This window comes from Antennarius striatus, chromosome 14, assembly GCF_040054535.1.
Source record: "Antennarius striatus isolate MH-2024 chromosome 14, ASM4005453v1, whole genome shotgun sequence".
Classification (NCBI taxonomy): Eukaryota; Metazoa; Chordata; class Actinopteri; order Lophiiformes; family Antennariidae; genus Antennarius; species Antennarius striatus.
Genome location: NC_090789.1, coordinates 17,179,182 through 17,198,770, shown reverse-complemented (window position 1 = coordinate 17,198,770; position 19,589 = coordinate 17,179,182). Strand labels below are relative to the sequence as shown.

Sequence of the window (19,589 nt, the reverse complement as noted above, 5' to 3'; positions counted from 1 at the left end):
CGCTGCAATTTCAAAATGAAGTGCGCAGCTGTAGTCCGTTCACTCTGAGAATTTGCTCCAGATGAAAAACAAACATAGAAGACATTACGCCTTAAGAAACCGCAAATACGCCAACGTGGTTCGTAATTGTGTGAATCTGACTTTAATTTCAGAACCTCACAGCCACAAACTTCACTGTATGTCACTGGTTCTTAGTCTGTTTTGCCTGGTTAAAAACAGCACACAGAAATCCACTGTGGTCAATAAATTATTATGAACATGTGTAAATAATGAATGGAGACATGATATTGCCAACATTTCAGTTATTTCACTTAAATTTCAGATTTTCTTTGCACTTAAACAAAGACATTGATTTAGAGTTGTAGTTATTTTTAGATTATTGTACTATAATTTTCACTGGCCCAACCTACTTGAGGCCAAATTGCGCTGTGTGTGGCCCCTGAAATGAAATGAGTCTAAAACCCCCGACCATGATCATGGCGTTGTGTGCAAAAAGCGGAACAGTTTGGCTCCTTCCATTGTTTCCTCGAGCTCAATTACGAGGAACACGCAACTATAAAAACCTTCCGCCGGAAATGTGACGTCCTCTTCAAGTGATCCAACATGGCGGTGAGTGTACTGTTAAACATACGAGCCGATTAAACGTGAAGTTGGTCGAGAAATCCGCAATCATCTGAGCGGGAGGGTCACACTAACCGATGTTTGATATTTATAGTCATAGAAGTCACCACAAATTATTAATCTAAGACATTATTTTGTCAATAAATATAACCGGAAAACAATTTAGCTAAATATCGAGTGGCGCTAATAGGCTAAGTCTTGGGAAACATTGTTTACCATATACTGGTAATATTCCGGCACTATATCCGAATTAAATGACATTCGTTTAGCCTCGTCTAAGTCGTTTGAGACCTGGACGTGTGACTGACGAGCATAACAGCAGAGATACGTACGGACATGTCCCCCACCCGGCATGTATTGGTCTGATAGGTTGACGACTGTTGAGGCCGTGCCCAGTACCAACATGACGTCTTAGGTTCGGGAAGAATAGTGTTTAAACATTAATGTTCCACCCCTTCTTTACTGTCAAGTTTGTGTGTCAATGTGTATCCTGCATTGGTACTGGCCTGTTAGCTGACTGAGTAGACAAACACTAGAGTGGACAAATAATCTTTATTTTCGGGGATCAATAAAGATGATTTCACTTCTTTAAATTAAAATTAACATGGAATTCAGCAGTTGAGAATGTGACCAACTGATTTACAGAGCTGTTGTAAAGGTCTAATCCGTAACCGTCTCCTGCAGGACCAAGGTGAAAAAAAGGAGAATGCTATGAGAGAGCTCCGCATTCGCAAACTCTGCCTGAACATCTGCGTGGGGGAGAGCGGAGACAGACTGACCCGGGCCGCTAAGGTGCTGGAGCAGCTCACCGGGCAGACGCCCGTGTTCTCCAAGGGTGAGTGTGGCCTTCGGACTGATGTTACATCTCAAACTGCAGGTGTTGATGTGTGTGTGCTATTGGCAGAGGTTCTGCTTGTATTAGTCGTACGAGTACAGACTTCATTGTTCCATGAAAATGGAGCAGGGTTTAGGTCCGTTATGGTTCTGTTATCTTTAACTGAGGTTTCTTTCTCCACCTGCAGCCCGCTACACTGTGCGATCCTTTGGTATCCGCAGAAATGAAAAGATTGCTGTCCATTGTACTGTCCGTGGAGCCAAAGCAGAGGAGATCCTGGAAAAGGGACTCAAGGTCAGGAATGCCCTCCACCCAATATTCCTCTACGCTTCTAGTCAGATTGTGTGGGTTCTAAGAGGGGTGCGTGTGTGTAGGAGTAATTTATCTTCAGAGCAACTCTCAAATGAACAATGTAATGGTAATAAAATGAACGTGTTGATATTTTTGCGATGTTGCTTGTTTTGCTGAAGAGGCCTCACTCTGCTGCTGTTGCTTCCAGGTGCGTGAGTACGAGTTGAGAAAGAACAACTTCTCCGACACCGGCAACTTCGGCTTTGGTATCCAAGAGCACATCGATCTGGGCATCAAGTATGACCCCAGCATTGGCATCTATGGACTGGACTTCTACGTGGTAAGTGGCTGAAAACATGAACATAAAGCTGTCTGTAGGCCATGGAGTACATGCAGATGCTGGCGTCAGATTAATTAGATTTATCACACTGAATGTTAAGCACTAAAGTGTCCCTTAAAATCCTTTTTGAGGTTTATGGTGGTGGAATTAAGGTAAATAATCTTAAACTGAGGATTTGTGTTTCTCATGTTTTCTGTGGTGGTCGTGACATTTTTTGAAGGCTATGTAGATTTTTAACCTCTGCTTGACACTACGGTGAAATATTTGCCGTTTGTCCTAATTTTGAATTTTCGCTCAGTTTGAAGTAAAATGGAATGCGTTGTCGGCTAACTTGATGAGTTTGATCTTATAATACCAGAGACTGTCACAGGTTTAGATAACAGCCTTATCCATTTGCAGGGCTGCCTCGGCCAGGTTATAGCACACATGTTCCACATTCTGAGTTACTGTTCGTAGTTAGAATTTGCCTTCATGAAGTGCTGAAAATGATTTTTTGATTAACTTCCATTTGATTAAAGTATGAACAATTCCAAAGAGCTTTTCTTGAAAGTCATGTATTTCTCCATTAGTTTCTCAAATGAGAGGACGGGCTGTTTTCCTACGGTCTTTTTTCTCCCACTTTTCTGGGACTTTTGTGTGTGTGTGTGGATCATGTTGAATTTGATGCATTTTGCCTATTTGTGATGTGTAGAATCAGATTTGAACTCTTGCCACTGGTTCTGCATAAAGTCTAAAGCTAAACAGATAACGATGTATGTTACTGGTGTGAACATGTGCAATGGTGAAACTCCTTGGTTTTTAGTTGATGCTTGTCTGACCATCTCTACCCTCTTTATGTTCAGGTTCTGGGCAGACCCGGCTTCAGCATCGCTGACAAGAAACGCAAAACTGGCCGCATTGGTTTCAGACATCGCATTCGTAAAGAGGAGGCCATGCGCTGGTTCCAGCAGAAAGTGAGTGTTGGCCTGGTTTCCACACACACTGTGGCAAATGTGGGAATGTTTGAGCTGCTAAAGTCACATTGAACATGTGAGAGACAAGAAGGGAACACTGTGCTGTAGTCAGTTTTACATCCTAGTGATTGCTCAAGATTTAGAACAGAAACATGATATAAAGATAAATGAGTGAGTGGTTTGAGAGGGGCAAATTCCATTTTTGTTCATTTTTCTTCAGAGTTGTGTACAGTATCTTCCGCACTATAAGGCGCACCTTAAAGCCTTTAATTTTCTGAAAAACTAACAGCGCGCCTTATAATTCAGTGTGCCTTATATATGAGAAGGTTTTGAAATAGGTCATTCGTTGAAGGTGCGCGTTATAGTCCAGTGCGCCTTATAGTGCGGAAAATACTGTAACTCCTGCTGTAGTCTTGTAACCTCCAGAATTTCGGTGTGAATTCGGGAGGTTCTGGCTGATTTCCACTTTGTTACATTTATTCTGCAGAATGCTGTTAGTGCTTAGATAATTTTGATGGCAATCTAATGCTTGTTCCTTGTTTCCTTTCAGTATGACGGTATCATCCTGCCCGGCAAGTAAAGGACCACCTTTTGATCTTTATAACAGTTTAATAAAAAGGGTAAAATGACTCTGGTGGTCTGGTGTTGTTCCTGATTTGCATTAAGACAGTTCACAAAAAATGAGTATGGAATACACTGGGTCTTCACTAGAGGAGGATCAATAGTGCTGCTACATGCTGTACAGATCCAGAGTGCGTGGGTGAAATTGAGTGCAGTTATTAAACGCAATACAATTACCCCAAAACAAATTTTGGATTACTCACCAAATGCTGGAACAGGGATTGACTTTAACTGCAACATAAATTGACATTCATGGTTCTACAGAGTCAAGAATAGAACCAACTGTCCCAAATAGCAAAAGTTGCTTTGTGTTTTTTCTTTGAAAATAATGTTTTTCCTCATAAATGCGATTAAAAACCAGTGCAAGATCATGAACCCATTTTGTTGATTCAGTATAGCCACATGTGGTGAGTGATCCTGACTGTTCCACGGAAGTTTAGAACTCAACAGGAAAGTTACCAATAGTTGCAACTCAAATTTTAAAACCATTTTTAAAAAAAACAACCTCTGGTGTGTGTGTGTGTGTGCGCGTGTGCTCGTTGAAAAAAAACTACATCATAGCAGAGGAGTACCTGTAAATCCTCCCTGCACTTTACTACACTTAGTGATAGCTTTCATGTAAATGTGAAAGCATCACTGCCATCTATTGTAGTGGATGTGTAATTACAATATTTCATCAGTGAACAAGCAAACATGCACTTTCTCCAGAGACACACCTAGCCCCCCAGGCACCTCATCCCACCCCCCACCCCACCCCCCCATTGGAGGTGATGCCCCATCGTTTGGAAATGCTGCTCTAAAGCAGCAGTCGAGTAGCGACACATTTCATAGCTTCCAGTCAGGTCCACACAGGACCCCTACAGACAATAGCACACATTTCTGATGGGTCAAAGGTCATGAGTGAAACTTGATGCCATCACTTCATTCATGCGCAACCATAGTGTGACATGACTTTACTTGTTTTATTAACATAGCATAGCAGAGTTGATAGATTAATGTTCACACACTAAACCACTCTCACTGAATTCACTGCTCATTTTCATTTCAACTAAATTTCTAAATCTCTTTATTTCTAGCTCATGATCAGTCATTTTGCCGATCAGCTCTATTAAATGGAAATGAAAGGCAAACACTCATCAGACTTTCATAATATTGTTTTTATTCAGTGAAACTCCATAAAAACCACCAGCACAGAGCTCCTCTCCAGCCAAGGAGATAAACACAAAGGCATTCAGCCAATCACACAAGCCGGAACAGCCTTCGTGTATCTCATGACCAACACGGAGCTAAATACGCTCCACAGCTGTCAGCGGTTTGTGCTTCCATCTACAGGAGTCACTGGCTCTTCACAGGGCTGCTTGTCTGAGTTACATAAATTACATGTCAGGTGTCTGAAAATAAAAATAAAGATGAGTTGGATTCATCACGTTTGTATTTGCCTCTTTGTTGAAAATTTGTTTTTCAAAAATTTTTTTGAAGTGTAACTCTTTAAATGTAGTGTTGTGTAGTTCACACTGCCTTCCTCTGGCGTTTATCCTCAGATCAAATTTTATCTTTGTGCTGTATTTATCTAGTTCAAATTGGAATATATTACTTGTGACGGAAAAACTCAATAAACGTTGACGTGTTAATTGCCGTCCTACTTCCATCTTTGTAAGAAATATTTCCAGTTGCTGAAGAGAAACCTTGACTGCTGCAGTCTTGGACACGTACACCCATCATTCATCTCTGTGGAACCCATCCACGCTTATTTTCACAGATGGACGACACACTCTCTAAACACACGTGTACACAAACTGCCAGTGGATTTGCAGCAAGATTTTGTTCTTCTCCATCCAGCCCAAACAGAAAACCACTATTCTCACCTCTCCATCTTTCATATCTTTCACCAACCATCTCCTCTCTATTGCCACCTGCTCAATGCTACAACTCCTCCCGTATAATCACCTCTTTTTTTTTCTTTTCACAGGACAATTTCATTCCTCCTGAGATCATTCGAATCATGAATGCTCTTATTTCTCGCTAAATCTGCACACACGATGGGTCTGCATCTGGTTGGCTTTTAAACTTAAAATTTATTTGTAACATTTCTCCTTCAGTTATAACAATGGAGCTCAAATACGGATTGTCATATTTAACATAATTCTACATTAAAATGTATATATTTTAGTTAAGAAATGAAGAAAAATTTTTTAGTTGGATGGTTTTCTATTTTTTTCCACATTGTTGGTGAATCTGTGTGCAGACAAAAAGAAATAGGAAATTTAAGTTTTACAAGAAGCAGACATGATCTCGATGTTCTCCTATCTTCTAGTCTCGTCTGTATTCGCGTCTCTCTACGCTGTGATGGTTTGTGAAGGAGCCACGCTGCTCTCTCTGCTCCGGTTCTTCTGCTGCTGCTCTTCGTGGTTGGGGGTGTTTCGATGCTGCTGGCGGCGTTGTGTGTATCGGGGTGGTAGGGTTAAAGTACAGCAGGACACTCCCACCGTGGGCTCGGGCAGATCCTCCCCCATGGACCAGCTGTCTGTGGCTGGGTCGTACTTCTGGACTGCTGCCTTGTAGCGCTTCTCGGCCTCGTTCCAGCCCCCCAGCAGGTACAGCTTGTCAGCCAGAGGGGACAGGCCGGCGGTGCTCACCCCCAGGAGGAGAGGGGCGGCTCGGCTCCATGTGCAGCTCTCTGGGGAGAAGACCTCCACGGACAGCACATCCACTCGCTCGCCGCCCGGCCCCAGCTGGCTTCCTCCCACTACATACACCTTCCCTCCGAGGGTGGCAGAGCAGTGCCATCCACGGGGCATCTCCATTGGGGGGCTCTCGGCCCAGGTGTCGGTTTCCACTTTGTAGCAAGCCACAGAGCGAGAGTAGGCACAGTTGATGTACCCACCGGTCACCAGGATGTCTCCAGAGGGCAGGGTGGCGCTGGAGTGGCAGCAGCGGGGCACCTCCATGGGAGCACGCATCTGCCAGGTGTTGGAGGAGGGCAGGTAGCTCTCAGTGGTGGCCAGCAGGCCCTCCACGTTGCGGCCGCCAATGGCGAACAGGCGGCCTCCACTCGCTGCCAGGGAGAAGTGGGTGCGCCGCTGACGCATGCCAGCCAGGTGGAGCCAGGTGTTGAAGCGGGGGTCAAATCTGGTGGACGCCAAAAGCAGAAGGAAGAGAAATTTCAAACATGTTCAAGTCAAGAACTGACACAGATAGATGGGTTTTTTTTCCGTTTCACAGCAGAAAGTGCATGAAACCCACATACAAAATATGTATTAATGGAAACGTCATTAAATTAAACCATTTAATTGCGTTAATATTTATTATTGTTATTTGCCAAGGTTTTAAAAACTGCATTCTGAAAGAATCAATTGATTTATCGTATTGTCTGGACTATAAGTCACTACTTTTTTCACACAAGCATGAGACAGAGTAAATGTGCCGAGGAATACACTACCGTATTTTGATTGTGTTTTGAACAGACATTTTACACATCATGCACACCCCTTCTGATGGAAAACACACGATGAAAACTTTTAAGTTAAAGTAATCGATGTGAATGTTGAAGTGGGAAAGCTGCTGCAATGTAAGTTTGGCTGCAAATAATTGATGGCGAGACATTTAGAGACGGTAGCGTCATTTTGCTGCTGTGTTACAGGCGCAGTTCGGAAAAAACCATTAATTGAAATGTTTAAAAATCTTCGTAAATATCTCATGTTACAACACCTCGGGTTATAGACATTACGATATCTTGTTATTTGACAGTGCTTTTTAACCATTTACCTATTTCTGAAATAAACCATTTCTTAATGGGTAAAATAGTTCTTGCATAGACAAGATTACTTCACTAACTCACTTTCACTTCATATCGTTAAATTTTGTGTTCATTTCTTGTACTTTGGCTCCCATTCGAAGCCTTTGACCCTTCCTGACCCCCTTACCTGCTCAGCGTGCTGACGGCATGCTTGGCTTGGTTGCGGGCATCGTTCTGGTCTTCTCCTCCGGCCACGTACAGGAAGCCGTCCATCACGGCCACGCACTGGTTGAAGCTCTTCGCCGGAAGCTGGGTGAGGTGACGCCAGGTGGCTCCTCCTTCACGAGGGTCCCTCCACAACACCTTGACACCAAGGTCAAACACCAATGAGGAATTCCCTCCTGTTTCGTTTCATGTAGTAAAACACATCACTCCAACATCACCTACCTCACGGCTCAGAGCTCTCTCAGTGAGCGACGGCCGGCCTCCGACGGTGAGCAGCGTCTGGTGACCGGCGCGGACCTGCGTGCGTCGGGACTGCAGGGTGTTTTGCTGGTAGGGCAGCAGGTGGTAGTTCATGGCGTCCACCAGCAGACGGTGACACTGAGGGTCCATCATCATTCGGGGCACCGGCTGGATCTGACTCACCAGCTCGCTGGCCGGGATTGTCTCAAAGCGGACGAGAGACAGGAGGTCGGCGGCGTGGGCCTGGCGAGACGCGTCAAAGTCCAGCCACCTCATGGCCAGCTGGAGAGACAGACACGACCAGAGGACAAAAACGACGGGTGAGGCGTTGTTAGAGCCACTGGAGAGCAGCTTAAAAAATCAAGACAAGAAAGTTCATCTTGAACTTATGGGCGTCCTATATGCCACTATTTCTTTGCATATAGTGTATTGACTTCCTGTCAGATTAACACCAAAATCAAACAAAATGTTAGGAAAAGTACATTTGAAAACTTAAATATTAATATTAATTTTACAATAAAATAAACCAGATTTAGTGAAGAGATAAGAGAAACTGGAGCCTAATTTAACATAATCTTTTATTCAGTCAGACACTGAGTGTCACCATCCTCTCTTCTTCATCCTGTAATGCAGTGATGTATTAATAAACGTCCTGCATACAGTAATTTATACTTAGTTTCTAGTCACAGCCAAATTGCTGTTTACTCACTCATGGAGCTGTTACATTTTCAACAGCTGGTCTGGGGTCTGTTTTTAGGTCTGGATGAAAATAGGGAGGTCCAGAGGATCTACAAGTTAACAGTTAGAGCAATCGCCTAAGCTAGCAGTGATCCTCAGTTTGTAAATCAGGGTTGAATAACGTGTTCTTACTACCTGGTGGAAGAAACCTCTGAATTTAAACTTTGAATTTATTTTGGAGAAGGAAAAGTACAGCAACTTCTGTTCCACATAAATTTCAATATTCTGATGTTAAAGGATGAATTTGACCTCTGACCTGAAAGGCAGTGACCTCTGAAGGCAGCAGGAGGGAATCGTCCTGCAGGAATGCAGAGACCTGCTCCAGTGTCAGCTGAGTGAACAGCGGCGTGTCGGCAAACTGCACGAAGTTGTCCAGGACAAACCGGCGGGCAGCATCACACACGGGAAGAAGGCCGTAGGCGGCGGCGATGTTCCAGACGTAGACGCAGGTCTGCACATTGAGCTCAGCCAGCAGGAAGTCCATGCACATCTTGAGGAGCTGAGGGATCTGCAGGGTGGTGGCAGCAGAGGCGGTGCAACCAATGGTGTAAAGGGACATGTGGACGCGGCCGAGATAGGCGAAGGTGATGACGTTGGCCAGGCCTGCAGACATTGAGGGTGATGGTGAGACAAACTTTGACTCTGACTCTATCTGGAGGGATAGATATCTCGGGATGTAGTGAAGGTATATTCACTCATTCTGATTTTTTCTTTTAATTATTTTCAAGAACCATTAGGAGAATAAAAAAAAGTTTACATCATGTGCATGTTCACATGTCTTTTAGGCCAAATAATGGTCTAATCAATCAATAAGTGCGATGTCCAGAATTATTAAACCATGCTTTCACATTCATCTTCATAGAGCTCCTCTGTCCAACCAACAGTCTGAAATGGAAAGGGGCTCAACTTTATTATCCTAAACTTAGAAGTGAGTTTGAACTGGATGTTTATTGCTTGAAAAAATATTTCAAATATTCTGCAGTTATTGACTAACCTTTTAAATCTGGGAGATTTAAAGACTCCTGACTAGAAGTTTAACAAATCCTGGGGTGTTTCTACGACTGCATAACATGAGTTCATCTGAAGCGCATAAAGCAGGTTAATAAAATATAAGTGTAGCTGGTGGGGTACCTAGGGGTGAGAGGGAGGGCAGCTCCAGGCGCTTCATGTTGGGATCTTTGGCTAGAATTTCTCTGAAGTACTGACTGACTGAGGAGATGACCAGCTTGTGAACGTCAAAGGCTTTTGTCTTACAGGCCAACTCCAGGTCAGTCAGGAACCTGAGGAGAGCAGGAGAGCACAGCAGAGCGGACAGATGACCAACCTGAGAGAGTAACCCATCGTTTGATGATGTGCACATGTCGTAATTACACAATAAAAGGCTACTTTCACTACTGTGAAAAATACAGGTTTAGGTGAATAAGAGAACAGTATCAAAACGGTTGGTGAGTGTGTGTCAAGGTAAAGGTTGCCCTGGAGGTCCTGGAAGCGCCACGGAGGTGGTTTAGAGGACGATCCATTATTCATCATCTAATCAATACAAAAGATGAACGTGAAGTGTATGGGTGCTTATTAATAATGTAATAATAACTGAGTCCTTATTATTATTTTTTATTAGTTCCTTTTTGTGTAAATCTCTTTTGGATTTTGTGTGAATGTGATTATTTTGTAAGAACGTTTTGTGAATAAACATGCTTTTAAAAATCAAATCAATACAACTGTGTTTTAGAATTTTGTGCCATATTGTCAGTATTGTACCTTAATTACATCATAACTTAACATTAATACCAAAGTGTGCAGTACACGTTACAAATTAATGAGCTTGTACCACAGACGTTAGGACCAGAACCTACTTCTCCTGCCGCATCTTGCTGAGCTCCTCCAGCAGGGCGTTGCCGTGTAGGGGTCGCGTCAGCTCGCTGCCCAGGCCCAGGCCTCGCTCTCCAGGCTTGATGACCGGGGGTGGGAGCGGCAGGTTGAGGCTGTTCAGCTGAGCGATGTCCAGCGCCGCCATCTGCTCAATCTTCTTCACGCCAGTCTCCACCACAACCACACCATCGCCTCTGCTTTCCATCTTCAGTTGAACTGGAGGGGTCTCCATGGAAACCTGAGGAACGGTTTCCATTGACGTCTTTTTCTGACGGGAGGCCTTCTTCTTGGGGGCCATTTCAACTGTCTTTTTAGGTTTTGTACTAAGATAAGTTGCGTAAACAGATTCCTTAAAAGTGGTTAAGTTTAGAAACTTCTTGACTGACAGGAAGGCTGATCCCTTTATAAAACCCGGATCAATAAGTGAAGGTGAGCGCCGAATTATTTAATGAAATAAATAATAGTTCTTTGTTTTAGAACAGTGAGATGGAGTGGCTCTGATGTTTTTGGTGGTTTTCACTTGAACACAGCACACAGCACCTGAAATACAGTAGACAGACAGACAGACAGACAGACAGACAGACAGACAGACAGACAGACAGACAGACAGACAGACAGACAGACAGACAGACAGACAGACAGACAGACAGACAGACATACAGATAAATAGAATCATGGTATTGTTTCATGACCCGTGGAGGACAACTTCAACCCACAGACAGGTGCACATTCCAGTCTTAATCTCTACATTACAAACACACATTGACTCAGTGCTACCAGCTTCTTAAAATCCCAATGAGGATCACTGAAACACTGAAACATTGAAACAGTGAAACACTCTGCCTCTGTGAGTCAGTAGCTGTGTGATTGACAGGTGCTAGCGTCCTTTGAGATGCCCTCCACACACTTTGGGAAGGCTATTACTACAACCTCCTGTAAGCAGTGCTGCATGCATGGGATACTTCAGCTATAAAAGAGGAAGTTATTCTTATTCTTGATTTCAATGAGCTGCAACTCCTTGATGTGGTAATAAGAGACAAGTAGAGGGGAGATGACGTGACTACTGTACTGTATGAGCATGAGATGAACAGAATCAGGAGAAATGTAGCAGTAGGTCCACAGATGTCTGTGCTCCTCACCGTATCCGAGTCTGAGCTGAAACTCCCACACTCAAAAAAATAATACTGCATGTTACTTAATTCAATCAGTGAAACATTTTTACACTTACAAATATTGAGTAGATATGAAAGCTCTCAAATCTGTTAAAACAAAACTTGAGTCATGAGTAAAATCTAAGTAATATTTTCTAGTACGTCTGAACGAACTGATTTGGTTGAATTACCTACATAAATTGAGTAAATGTAACCGAATTTGGGGGAGTCGCACCCCAAAATGAGGGGGGACGGCGCCTTGCTCAAGGGCACCTCAACATTGCCTGGGAGGTGAGCTGACACCTCCCACAGTCAGCTCACACTCCAATGGATGTCCTGGTGGGAGCAGGATTCGAACCACCGATGGCTGGCCGATCTGTCTTCAAGACATCTGCTCTATCGATGAGCCACTGCCAGCGTGAGTGACCAGCGCCCCCAAATCATAAAACGCCAGAATCGGTTCCCTTCTGTTTACTTGCTGTTTTTAAGTTGTTAGTTATGCCTCCAATAAAACTGAGTTGACTTGTTTAATAATTGTGCTTATTAAAACTGATATTTGTTAATATATTCACAAAAAGGTTGGTGAAACATACACTTATTATTACAAATATTTAAACCATGTAATCTGTGAGTCAAATAATACTTTATTTTAAGTAAGTAAACTTAATTTACATGTGTCTATTTCACACAAATATTCCTGTTGGAGTTTTACTAATTAATTTTGATATAGTCAAATCAAATACTCATCATGATGATATTCAGAATTTTTATTGAGCATGCATAACTATACATTACTGTCACATTTACTAGGTCCTTGAATCATTTTTTCGAGTGCATGGCAGAAACTGAAACGACCAGTGGAGCAGTCTCAGCCTCCACAAGACGCAGTCAGACGTTGTAAATTTACGATTCTCAAACAAAGTCTGGTCTAATTTCCAGTTAGTTTGTTGGTTGGTTGGTTGGTTGGTTCAAAACACAGTATGTGTTAAAAAACTTACTTTCTGCTCAACCTCAGTTGTATTTAGATGTGTCTCATGCTATCAAACAGTAGAGTAGAGTTCCCCTGCCTCTCGCCCATAAGTCAGCTGGGATAGGCTACAGCAACCCCCGTGACCGGCAAAAAGAGGAAGAAGCGGAGGAGAAAGTGAATGAATGAATGAATGAATGAATGAATGAATGAATGAATGAATGAACGAACGAAAGAATGAGTGAATGAATGAATGAACCCACCAACATGTTATGTTAGACGAGTAGAAGCTGCATTATTTGTCAAAAGTTAGTAAAACTTTTCCAGACTAATTCCAAACAGACATTGGTCTCACTCCAAACTGCAGGTCCGATAGATTTGTCATCATGTGCTTTGCATTGCTTTTAATCTATATCCGTGTTTATGTTAATCCTGAAACTTCTTGTGTTTTCATCTGTTTTCAATCCACTCATTACGTCCCGCTTCAAAGCGGTGATGTATTGTAATTGTCAGTGTTCGTGTGTTCATCCTTTGTTCGTCTGTTCATCCGTTCATTAGTATGTCCACCAAATATCTTCACAACCGTTGCAGACAGAAAGATTAGACAAAAAGCACATTACTCAGGTGGCAAACGGGATGAAAATGAGACGATGACCTTGACCTTGAGAAAGCTAGGTCAAGGTCAAATTCAAACTTTTGTACACTCAGGAACCAGATTAGATAGAAAGACGAGGGAGAAGACCAGTGTAAGGCCATAGATCAAAGCTATTGCTTTGATGTACCTATGTACTAGTTTTGGTCAGAGCTAGTGCATTGCTTTGACCTACCCTGAAAAATCAAAGTTATGCGCTTGTCAGGTATTACTTTCAGGTTACCCTGACCCTGGAAGTAGGTCAGGGTAAGTCATGGGATGTTTCAGTCTCTGACTACTGTGGTTCTTGTTTTAGTTTGTTTTTAACTCTATCCTAGTCTTAGAAGTATAACAAGTTTTATTCTATTGTTTCATGTGATTTAATCAGACACAGTAACACTAGTGACCACTTTGTGGAAGCTAATGGAAATATATAAAGAATACACCATCTAAATATTCAGATTCAAACTATTAATAATTAGTGTCGTTTAATTTATATTAGAAAATTTTCTGATCAGTGCTTCATTTTGTCTATTTCAATGATTTCCAATCTTGTGCATATTAAAAAATAGTCAACACAATACTAATAATCCTAGAGTTAGCATTATTACCTGAAGGTAGTAATAATCTGTTACCCTGGTGGGACATACAGTATATCTAAATGACAAACACAGTGAAGCGTCACCATCACAGCTTTAAATATGACTCTCTGCTCACTTCTTCTGCCATCCTTATTAACTCTGAGTCTCAACTTGGCTCTTTTTAAATAGCATCCAGTGGCTCGCTGGTCAACACGTTCCACACATGGACCGACGGGAGGAGGAGGAGTGGATCGTACAGGACGGGGCAGCAGCAGCTGTTGGTGTCATGTGAAGAGGAGAGGGGGACTCGCTGTTACAGACTGCATAGGCTATTTGGGACGTTGCAATCACCCTGTAAACAGTTGAAACCGCTGAGCCACAACCTCTTTGCAAATGAACTGAATAGTGTCATGGATAACCAAGGATGTTTCAGCATCAGGAGGTTTTGTATCCCCAGCCAAGGTTTTCTGTGAATGTGAGATGTTGTGTAACGGTACCAGAGGCCCAGAGCCTTTAAACATATGGAGAGATGAGCAATTCATTGTTTGGAACAACTGCAAACAACAAGGTAGAAAATATTTTATCATCATCAGGTCCTCATAAGACAGTTTCCAATACGTCTACTTTATGATATGTTAACAATTATCAAGAGCTTCAATCTCCAAAGTTCCAGCACATTTTAAAGTTGTCAATAATTTATAGTGGAATATGGTATGTAAGTTATTTATGTAATTAATTTCCATCCATCTTCCATCCTCTCATCATTGCTTTATCCGCCGTAGCGGGAAGCTGGAGCCTATCCCAGCTGGCATAGGGCGTGAGGCGGGGTAAACTCTGGGTATGACGCCAGTGCACCGCTGAGCCACACAAAAACAGAAAACCATACAAGCTCACACTCACACACTACGGGCAATTTGGAATGGCCAGTTAACCTGAAGCACACGTTTTTGGAGGTGGGAGGAAACCCGGAGAGAACCCACGCAGACACGGGGAGAACATGCAAACTCCGCACAGAGCGGGACTCAAAGCCGGAACCCCCTTGGTGTGCGGCGACAGCGCTACCCACTGCACCACCGTAATTAACCTCCAATATGTTCAATATGTTTTAAAGTGATTCTGTGAGCTCAACCTTCAGAAATATCTAGGACCAAGGTTACAGCATAGAGCAGCTGCTCCGTCATCCACCATACTGGGAACTGGACCTCATACCACCCACCCCCAACCTCCCCATCACACACACACACACACACACACACACACACACACACACACACACACACACACACACACACACACACACACACACACACACACACACACACAACACATACATAAACAGTATCTCCTCTGACAAATAACAAACAAGCAAGCAAACAAACATCAACACAATGTCACTGATAAACTAGAGTAAAACCCACTGAATATGGTAAATAACTTCCTTTACTCTACAGGTAGTGTACTTACTTTCCTGAATTAAGCTCTAACCAAGCTCAGCCAGAAGACTTCACCTTTGACACTTACGCCGTCGTTTCTTCCTCACACTAGGTTGGAATCTACCCATAACATACTCAGCCTTCAATTCCTGCTCTCATTCATCCTATCATACTATTACTGTTGTTGTTCATTCAAGCTAGTTGTTTCATGCTGCTGTCATCCATTTCCCACCTCCCCACCGCTGCCTGGATTTACAGATTCACTAGGTTAATACTGTAAATCATTAGTTTTGGCACAGTCATCAGCCTCCACCACCAGTGACTGGAATACAAAGGGAGGATACATATCCTGTCACCACTAAAGGAAGATGCTCTATGAATGAAAAGACTCTCAGATATTATCTGATGTAATGAACAATAATGTTGACTTCCTTCACTCATAGACAGAGTCTGTGTAAATCAGATATATTTTCAGTGGTCACTTCACATATTATAGTTTGATTTGATTGCTAAAATCTATTTAAATTGAATTGCCCCTCCGTGGTGCACTGGCATTGTACCCGGAGTGTAGATGGATGGATGGATGGATGGATGGATGGATGGATGGATGGATGGATGGACAGACAGACAGACAGATAGATTGATTATTAATCCCGGAGGAAATTGTGTCCCTGGGAAAGGCTCCAGCAACCCCTGTGACCCGCAAAAGTGGAAACAGTAGTTAGGATGAATGAATAAATGAATGAATGAATGAATGAATGAATGAATGGATCACCCCTAACAAGCACTTTCTAAATGTATAAAGAATGTCCTTCCCTCTTAATGCTTTCTCTTGAACTTTCTGATTTGTTTCAGTTTTTCTGTGACGTGTGTTCTTTAGTTTTATTATTTCATTTTCTGCTCTGTTAATAACATAAAAAGCAATAAAGATTCGCTAAAAGAATTAATCATAAATGACCAGTGAAATTCAATAGCTGGGACAAAATAACAGCGAAAGCCCACCTACAGTCAATAATGTGGTTTTGTTCCTAGGATTGTAGGAATGTGCCGGATGATAGATGTGTAGTCTGTCACGAGGAAGATGTTCTCACTGCTCAAGTGTCCATTTTTCAAGAAGTGGGCCTATTAGGATGATTTTTGGGATTAGAAATTGTTTGGAAGCCAATTTTGGTCGAATATGCCGATTACACAAGTGTGATGTTAAACACAACAAACCTTTATAAGCTGAGAATGGATTTTTATTGAAGGAATGGCTGCTTTTTTATATAATAATTACAAAGAAAATGTCAGACACACATTACAAAATTTTTATGTGTGTCATAAAGTGTGGATGAGATTAGAGATCTCATTCCTATGATTAATGGACTGCCAGATTACAGGACCTTTGAGAAATTATTAGAAACCTCGTCAAAATGTGTTATGGACTTCATTGTATGATAACACATAAAAGCATAATAGCATGGCATAACAATAGCAGAGTATAATAATAGCATAGCTTTGCCCTCATTTAAGGATGAAGATACATGAGTGGCTCCAATTTCAACCTGTAATTATATCTGTTTGCAAGAGATTTACTTTAAATTTGTAGTACTAATATTTGAAGAGTCTCCTACGTAATCCAATAACTGTACTCATGTTTCATAAAGATAAAAATCTTGTTAAAGCGACTACAGAGTATTTTGTGGTTACCAGGTGAATGCATGTGACTATTTGGGGCACGTTATTGAGACAGAGAGCAAGACTGTTTTTAGTGTTTAAGAAAAGGAAGAGTGGTAATCTAAGATCCATGGGGCCCTGCTTTGGTCCTGGATTTTTATTTTTAGATGCCAACCTCAGTACAAATCTGCTCGGCATGTTTAAAACATTTTGCCCAGCTGATATCGACTGCAGCTTCGGAATGCTTTTATTTGAGGTATCTTTTAGACGAGTATTTGAACAAAACAACAGATGTCCTTCAATAATTCATGACATAACTGAGAGCTGAATCTTTAGATTTGACTCACTGTGTCCTTGAGTGTGTATTACACTGATTGAAGAACCACTGATGATTACTAAAGAGGCTGGAGTGGCACTTTTCATACTATCACAAACATCTGAAAGAATCCATAAGACAAGATGTTCCCATTTTTTCCACTCAACATCCGTCTATCTATTTTCTTGTAAATGAAAATACACAGGTGCAGGTCATGGGTGTTCCTGGAGCCTTTCCTGGCTCCCAGCGGGGTCCACTCTGGGGGCACGTCCAGAGTCGACCCTGCCTCTCACCACTAGTGAAACAACTACTGTCACGCACTCTTGCCAACAATTTGGAACAGATCAACCCACCTAAATTAAATACTTTTGGAGATGGAGGAAGCTGGAGAACCCAGAGAGAACCCACGGCACCACCGTGTCGCCCCTCAGCTCAACATATTTGCGGTTTTATTCCTTATTTCTGTGGCCTTAACGTAGTAACCAGCAGCTCACATTTAACTCACCTGTTTTTATATAATGCTACATCACAGATTTACAAAACAAAGTAAACTTTCTTTTTAAATTTAAAAATGGCTAGGGCTCAAGTTTTCCAGTCTACAAACTGCTAAGCTAAATACCTTGTAGCTCATATGAGATTCTTACTCACATGCAAAATCTCAACAGCCAAACTTGATAATGTATTTTTAAAAGTTTTACTTGAGGACGGTGTAAAAACTTTTCAACACCAAAGACCAGACATGGCATGATGTTCAACTTGATATATTATTATTAACACTACCGTAAATTAGCCAACATGTAGGTAGAGAAGTCACAGAGTAACATTACCGTCGGTTTAAAGTGAAGTTTATGTCCACCTGATTTTACATAAAATTCTTTATGCTTATAATGTATTAACCAACTATTATAAGGTGCATCTGATTATAAGGTGCACCTTCAATGAATGGCCTATTTCAAAACTTTTTTCACAAATAAGGCCCACTGGATTATAAAGTCCACTGTCGGTTTTTGAGAAAATTAAAGGGTTTTAGGTACACATTATAGTGCGGAAAATACTCTAGGTGGTGAACAGCAAAACGTCCCATTATTTCACAAATCATACATGTACGCATCTTGGAGCTCAAGTGAAAGTAGTACAAATTTCATTTGAAAGTATTTGATTTTTTGTTTTCAAAAAACACAATGAATTACGATGTGTGTTAAAACAATAGTCAGAATCGGGTCACTTCAGTCTGATACTGTACAAATAGTCTATGTCACCAGCTAGTAGACTACGTCTGGATGCTTTTTTCTTGAACAGGTCAAGTAACCTGCAGGTTTTTCTTTGAAAACAGCTGAACAGCTTGGCCTCTAAAAACAGGTCTAGCATTAAAATAGTCCAGCATTAAAATAGAAGTGGGTGTGTGATATATATATATATATATATATATATACAAACACACATACTGTATATACACATATTCATTTGGATATATTTTCATACAATTCTTACCCTACAGGCCTCACCAACACCTCTATCATTCTGTAGCTAGAGCTAAATTCCTTTACTTATCTCAGGAGGGTATTTATAGGCACTGACCATCACAACATTTGTGTATGTGTGTGTGTGTGTTTATATTTTCACAGCCGAGGCCTAGGAAGACAGGTATTCGAACCCCCTGCTGTACAGCAATATCCCAATGGCATCTGGCAACTGCTTAACATTGTTTCCACACAGGACTTAAAAATTATTATTCTTATAAATAACTAGTTGAGACTGTGTCGTAGTTGTTCTATGTTATGTGTGTAAAAAAAGTCCTAAGTAAAAACACGAGTACAGAATTTGACCTAAAAAGTGATGCAAAACCATCATTTACAAGGTTTCAAAACGTACTTCAACATAGTGTTCTTTTCTTGGAGTCTAATATTTTGATATTATCGGTAAGCAGACAACAAAATAGCGGGTTAGTGCAAGAAATATTGTACTTTTAAAGTACTGCTTCTTGAAAGCGGTGTGAAGGAAATATATAGTAATATGAAAAGTCACATTGATATCCCCCAAACAAAGTGGATGGAAAGGGTTTCATTTGAATGAAGCGTGTTTAAATATTAAAGTATACAAGTAGAGATTAAAAGACACAAGGGAACAAAAACGTTGCTTAAATGACATGTGTGTGTTGAAACAACTGACTAAAACTAAACAAGTTTTACTTGTGTAAGATAATTTAGTTTACCTCTCTCTCCTTGTTCCCGTCCTTCTCTTGCTTTTGCTTTCTCAAAATCTCCCTTATTTCTGGTTTGAGTTCCACTTTGATTTGTCCCTCTGTCTTTTCAGTCTGCTCGAGTGGTGTGTGTGCGTGTTTGTGTTTGTGTGTGTCCGTCCCTCAGTATCAGAGGGAACTCCGAG

The 19,589-nt window shown here is 41.6% G+C and overlaps 2 protein-coding genes across 2 annotated transcripts; one reads left to right on the top strand and one right to left on the bottom strand.

Annotated features, from left to right (window-relative positions):
- Nucleotides 1-495: 495 nt before the first annotated feature.
- On the top strand, nt 496-3,670 carry rpl11 (ribosomal protein L11). Its single transcript, XM_068332628.1, has 6 exons — nt 496-609; nt 1,306-1,456; nt 1,644-1,750; nt 1,956-2,087; nt 2,930-3,040; nt 3,591-3,670. The coding sequence occupies exons 1-6, from the start codon at nt 604-606 to the stop codon at nt 3,618-3,620; spliced, it is 537 nt and encodes a 178-aa protein (XP_068188729.1). The 5' UTR covers nt 496-603; the 3' UTR covers nt 3,621-3,670.
- Nucleotides 3,671-4,800: 1,130 nt separating this feature from the next.
- Nucleotides 4,801-19,589, bottom strand: klhl43 (kelch-like family member 43). Its single transcript, XM_068332627.1, has 7 exons — nt 19,417-19,589; nt 10,454-11,009; nt 9,732-9,880; nt 8,857-9,203; nt 7,845-8,144; nt 7,585-7,760; nt 4,801-6,790 (listed from the first exon to the last, which is right to left on the bottom strand). Exons 2-7 carry the CDS (start codon nt 10,765-10,767, stop codon nt 5,998-6,000), a joined length of 2,079 nt encoding a protein of 692 aa, XP_068188728.1. The 5' UTR covers nt 10,768-11,009; nt 19,417-19,589; the 3' UTR covers nt 4,801-5,997.

Excerpts from the sequence above, each read along its gene's own strand:
- rpl11 (XM_068332628.1), top strand. Across the intron at positions 1,751-1,955 it reads TCCTGGAAAAGGGACTCAAG|GTGCGTGAGTACGAGTTGAG; the intron begins GTCAGGAATGCC and ends TGTTGCTTCCAG. Across the intron at positions 2,088-2,929 it reads ATGGACTGGACTTCTACGTG|GTTCTGGGCAGACCCGGCTT; the intron begins GTAAGTGGCTGA and ends CTTTATGTTCAG.
- klhl43 (XM_068332627.1), bottom strand. The coding sequence starts at position 10,767 with ATGGCCCCCAAGAAGAAGGCCTCCCGTCAGAAAAAGACGTCAATGGAA. Across the intron at positions 9,881-10,453 it reads AGCAAGATGCGGCAGGAGAA|GTTCCTGACTGACCTGGAGT; the intron begins GTAGGTTCTGGT and ends TGCTCTCCTCAG. Across the intron at positions 6,791-7,584 it reads GCCGTCAGCACGCTGAGCAG|ATTTGACCCCCGCTTCAACA; the intron begins GTAAGGGGGTCA and ends GGCGTCCACCAG.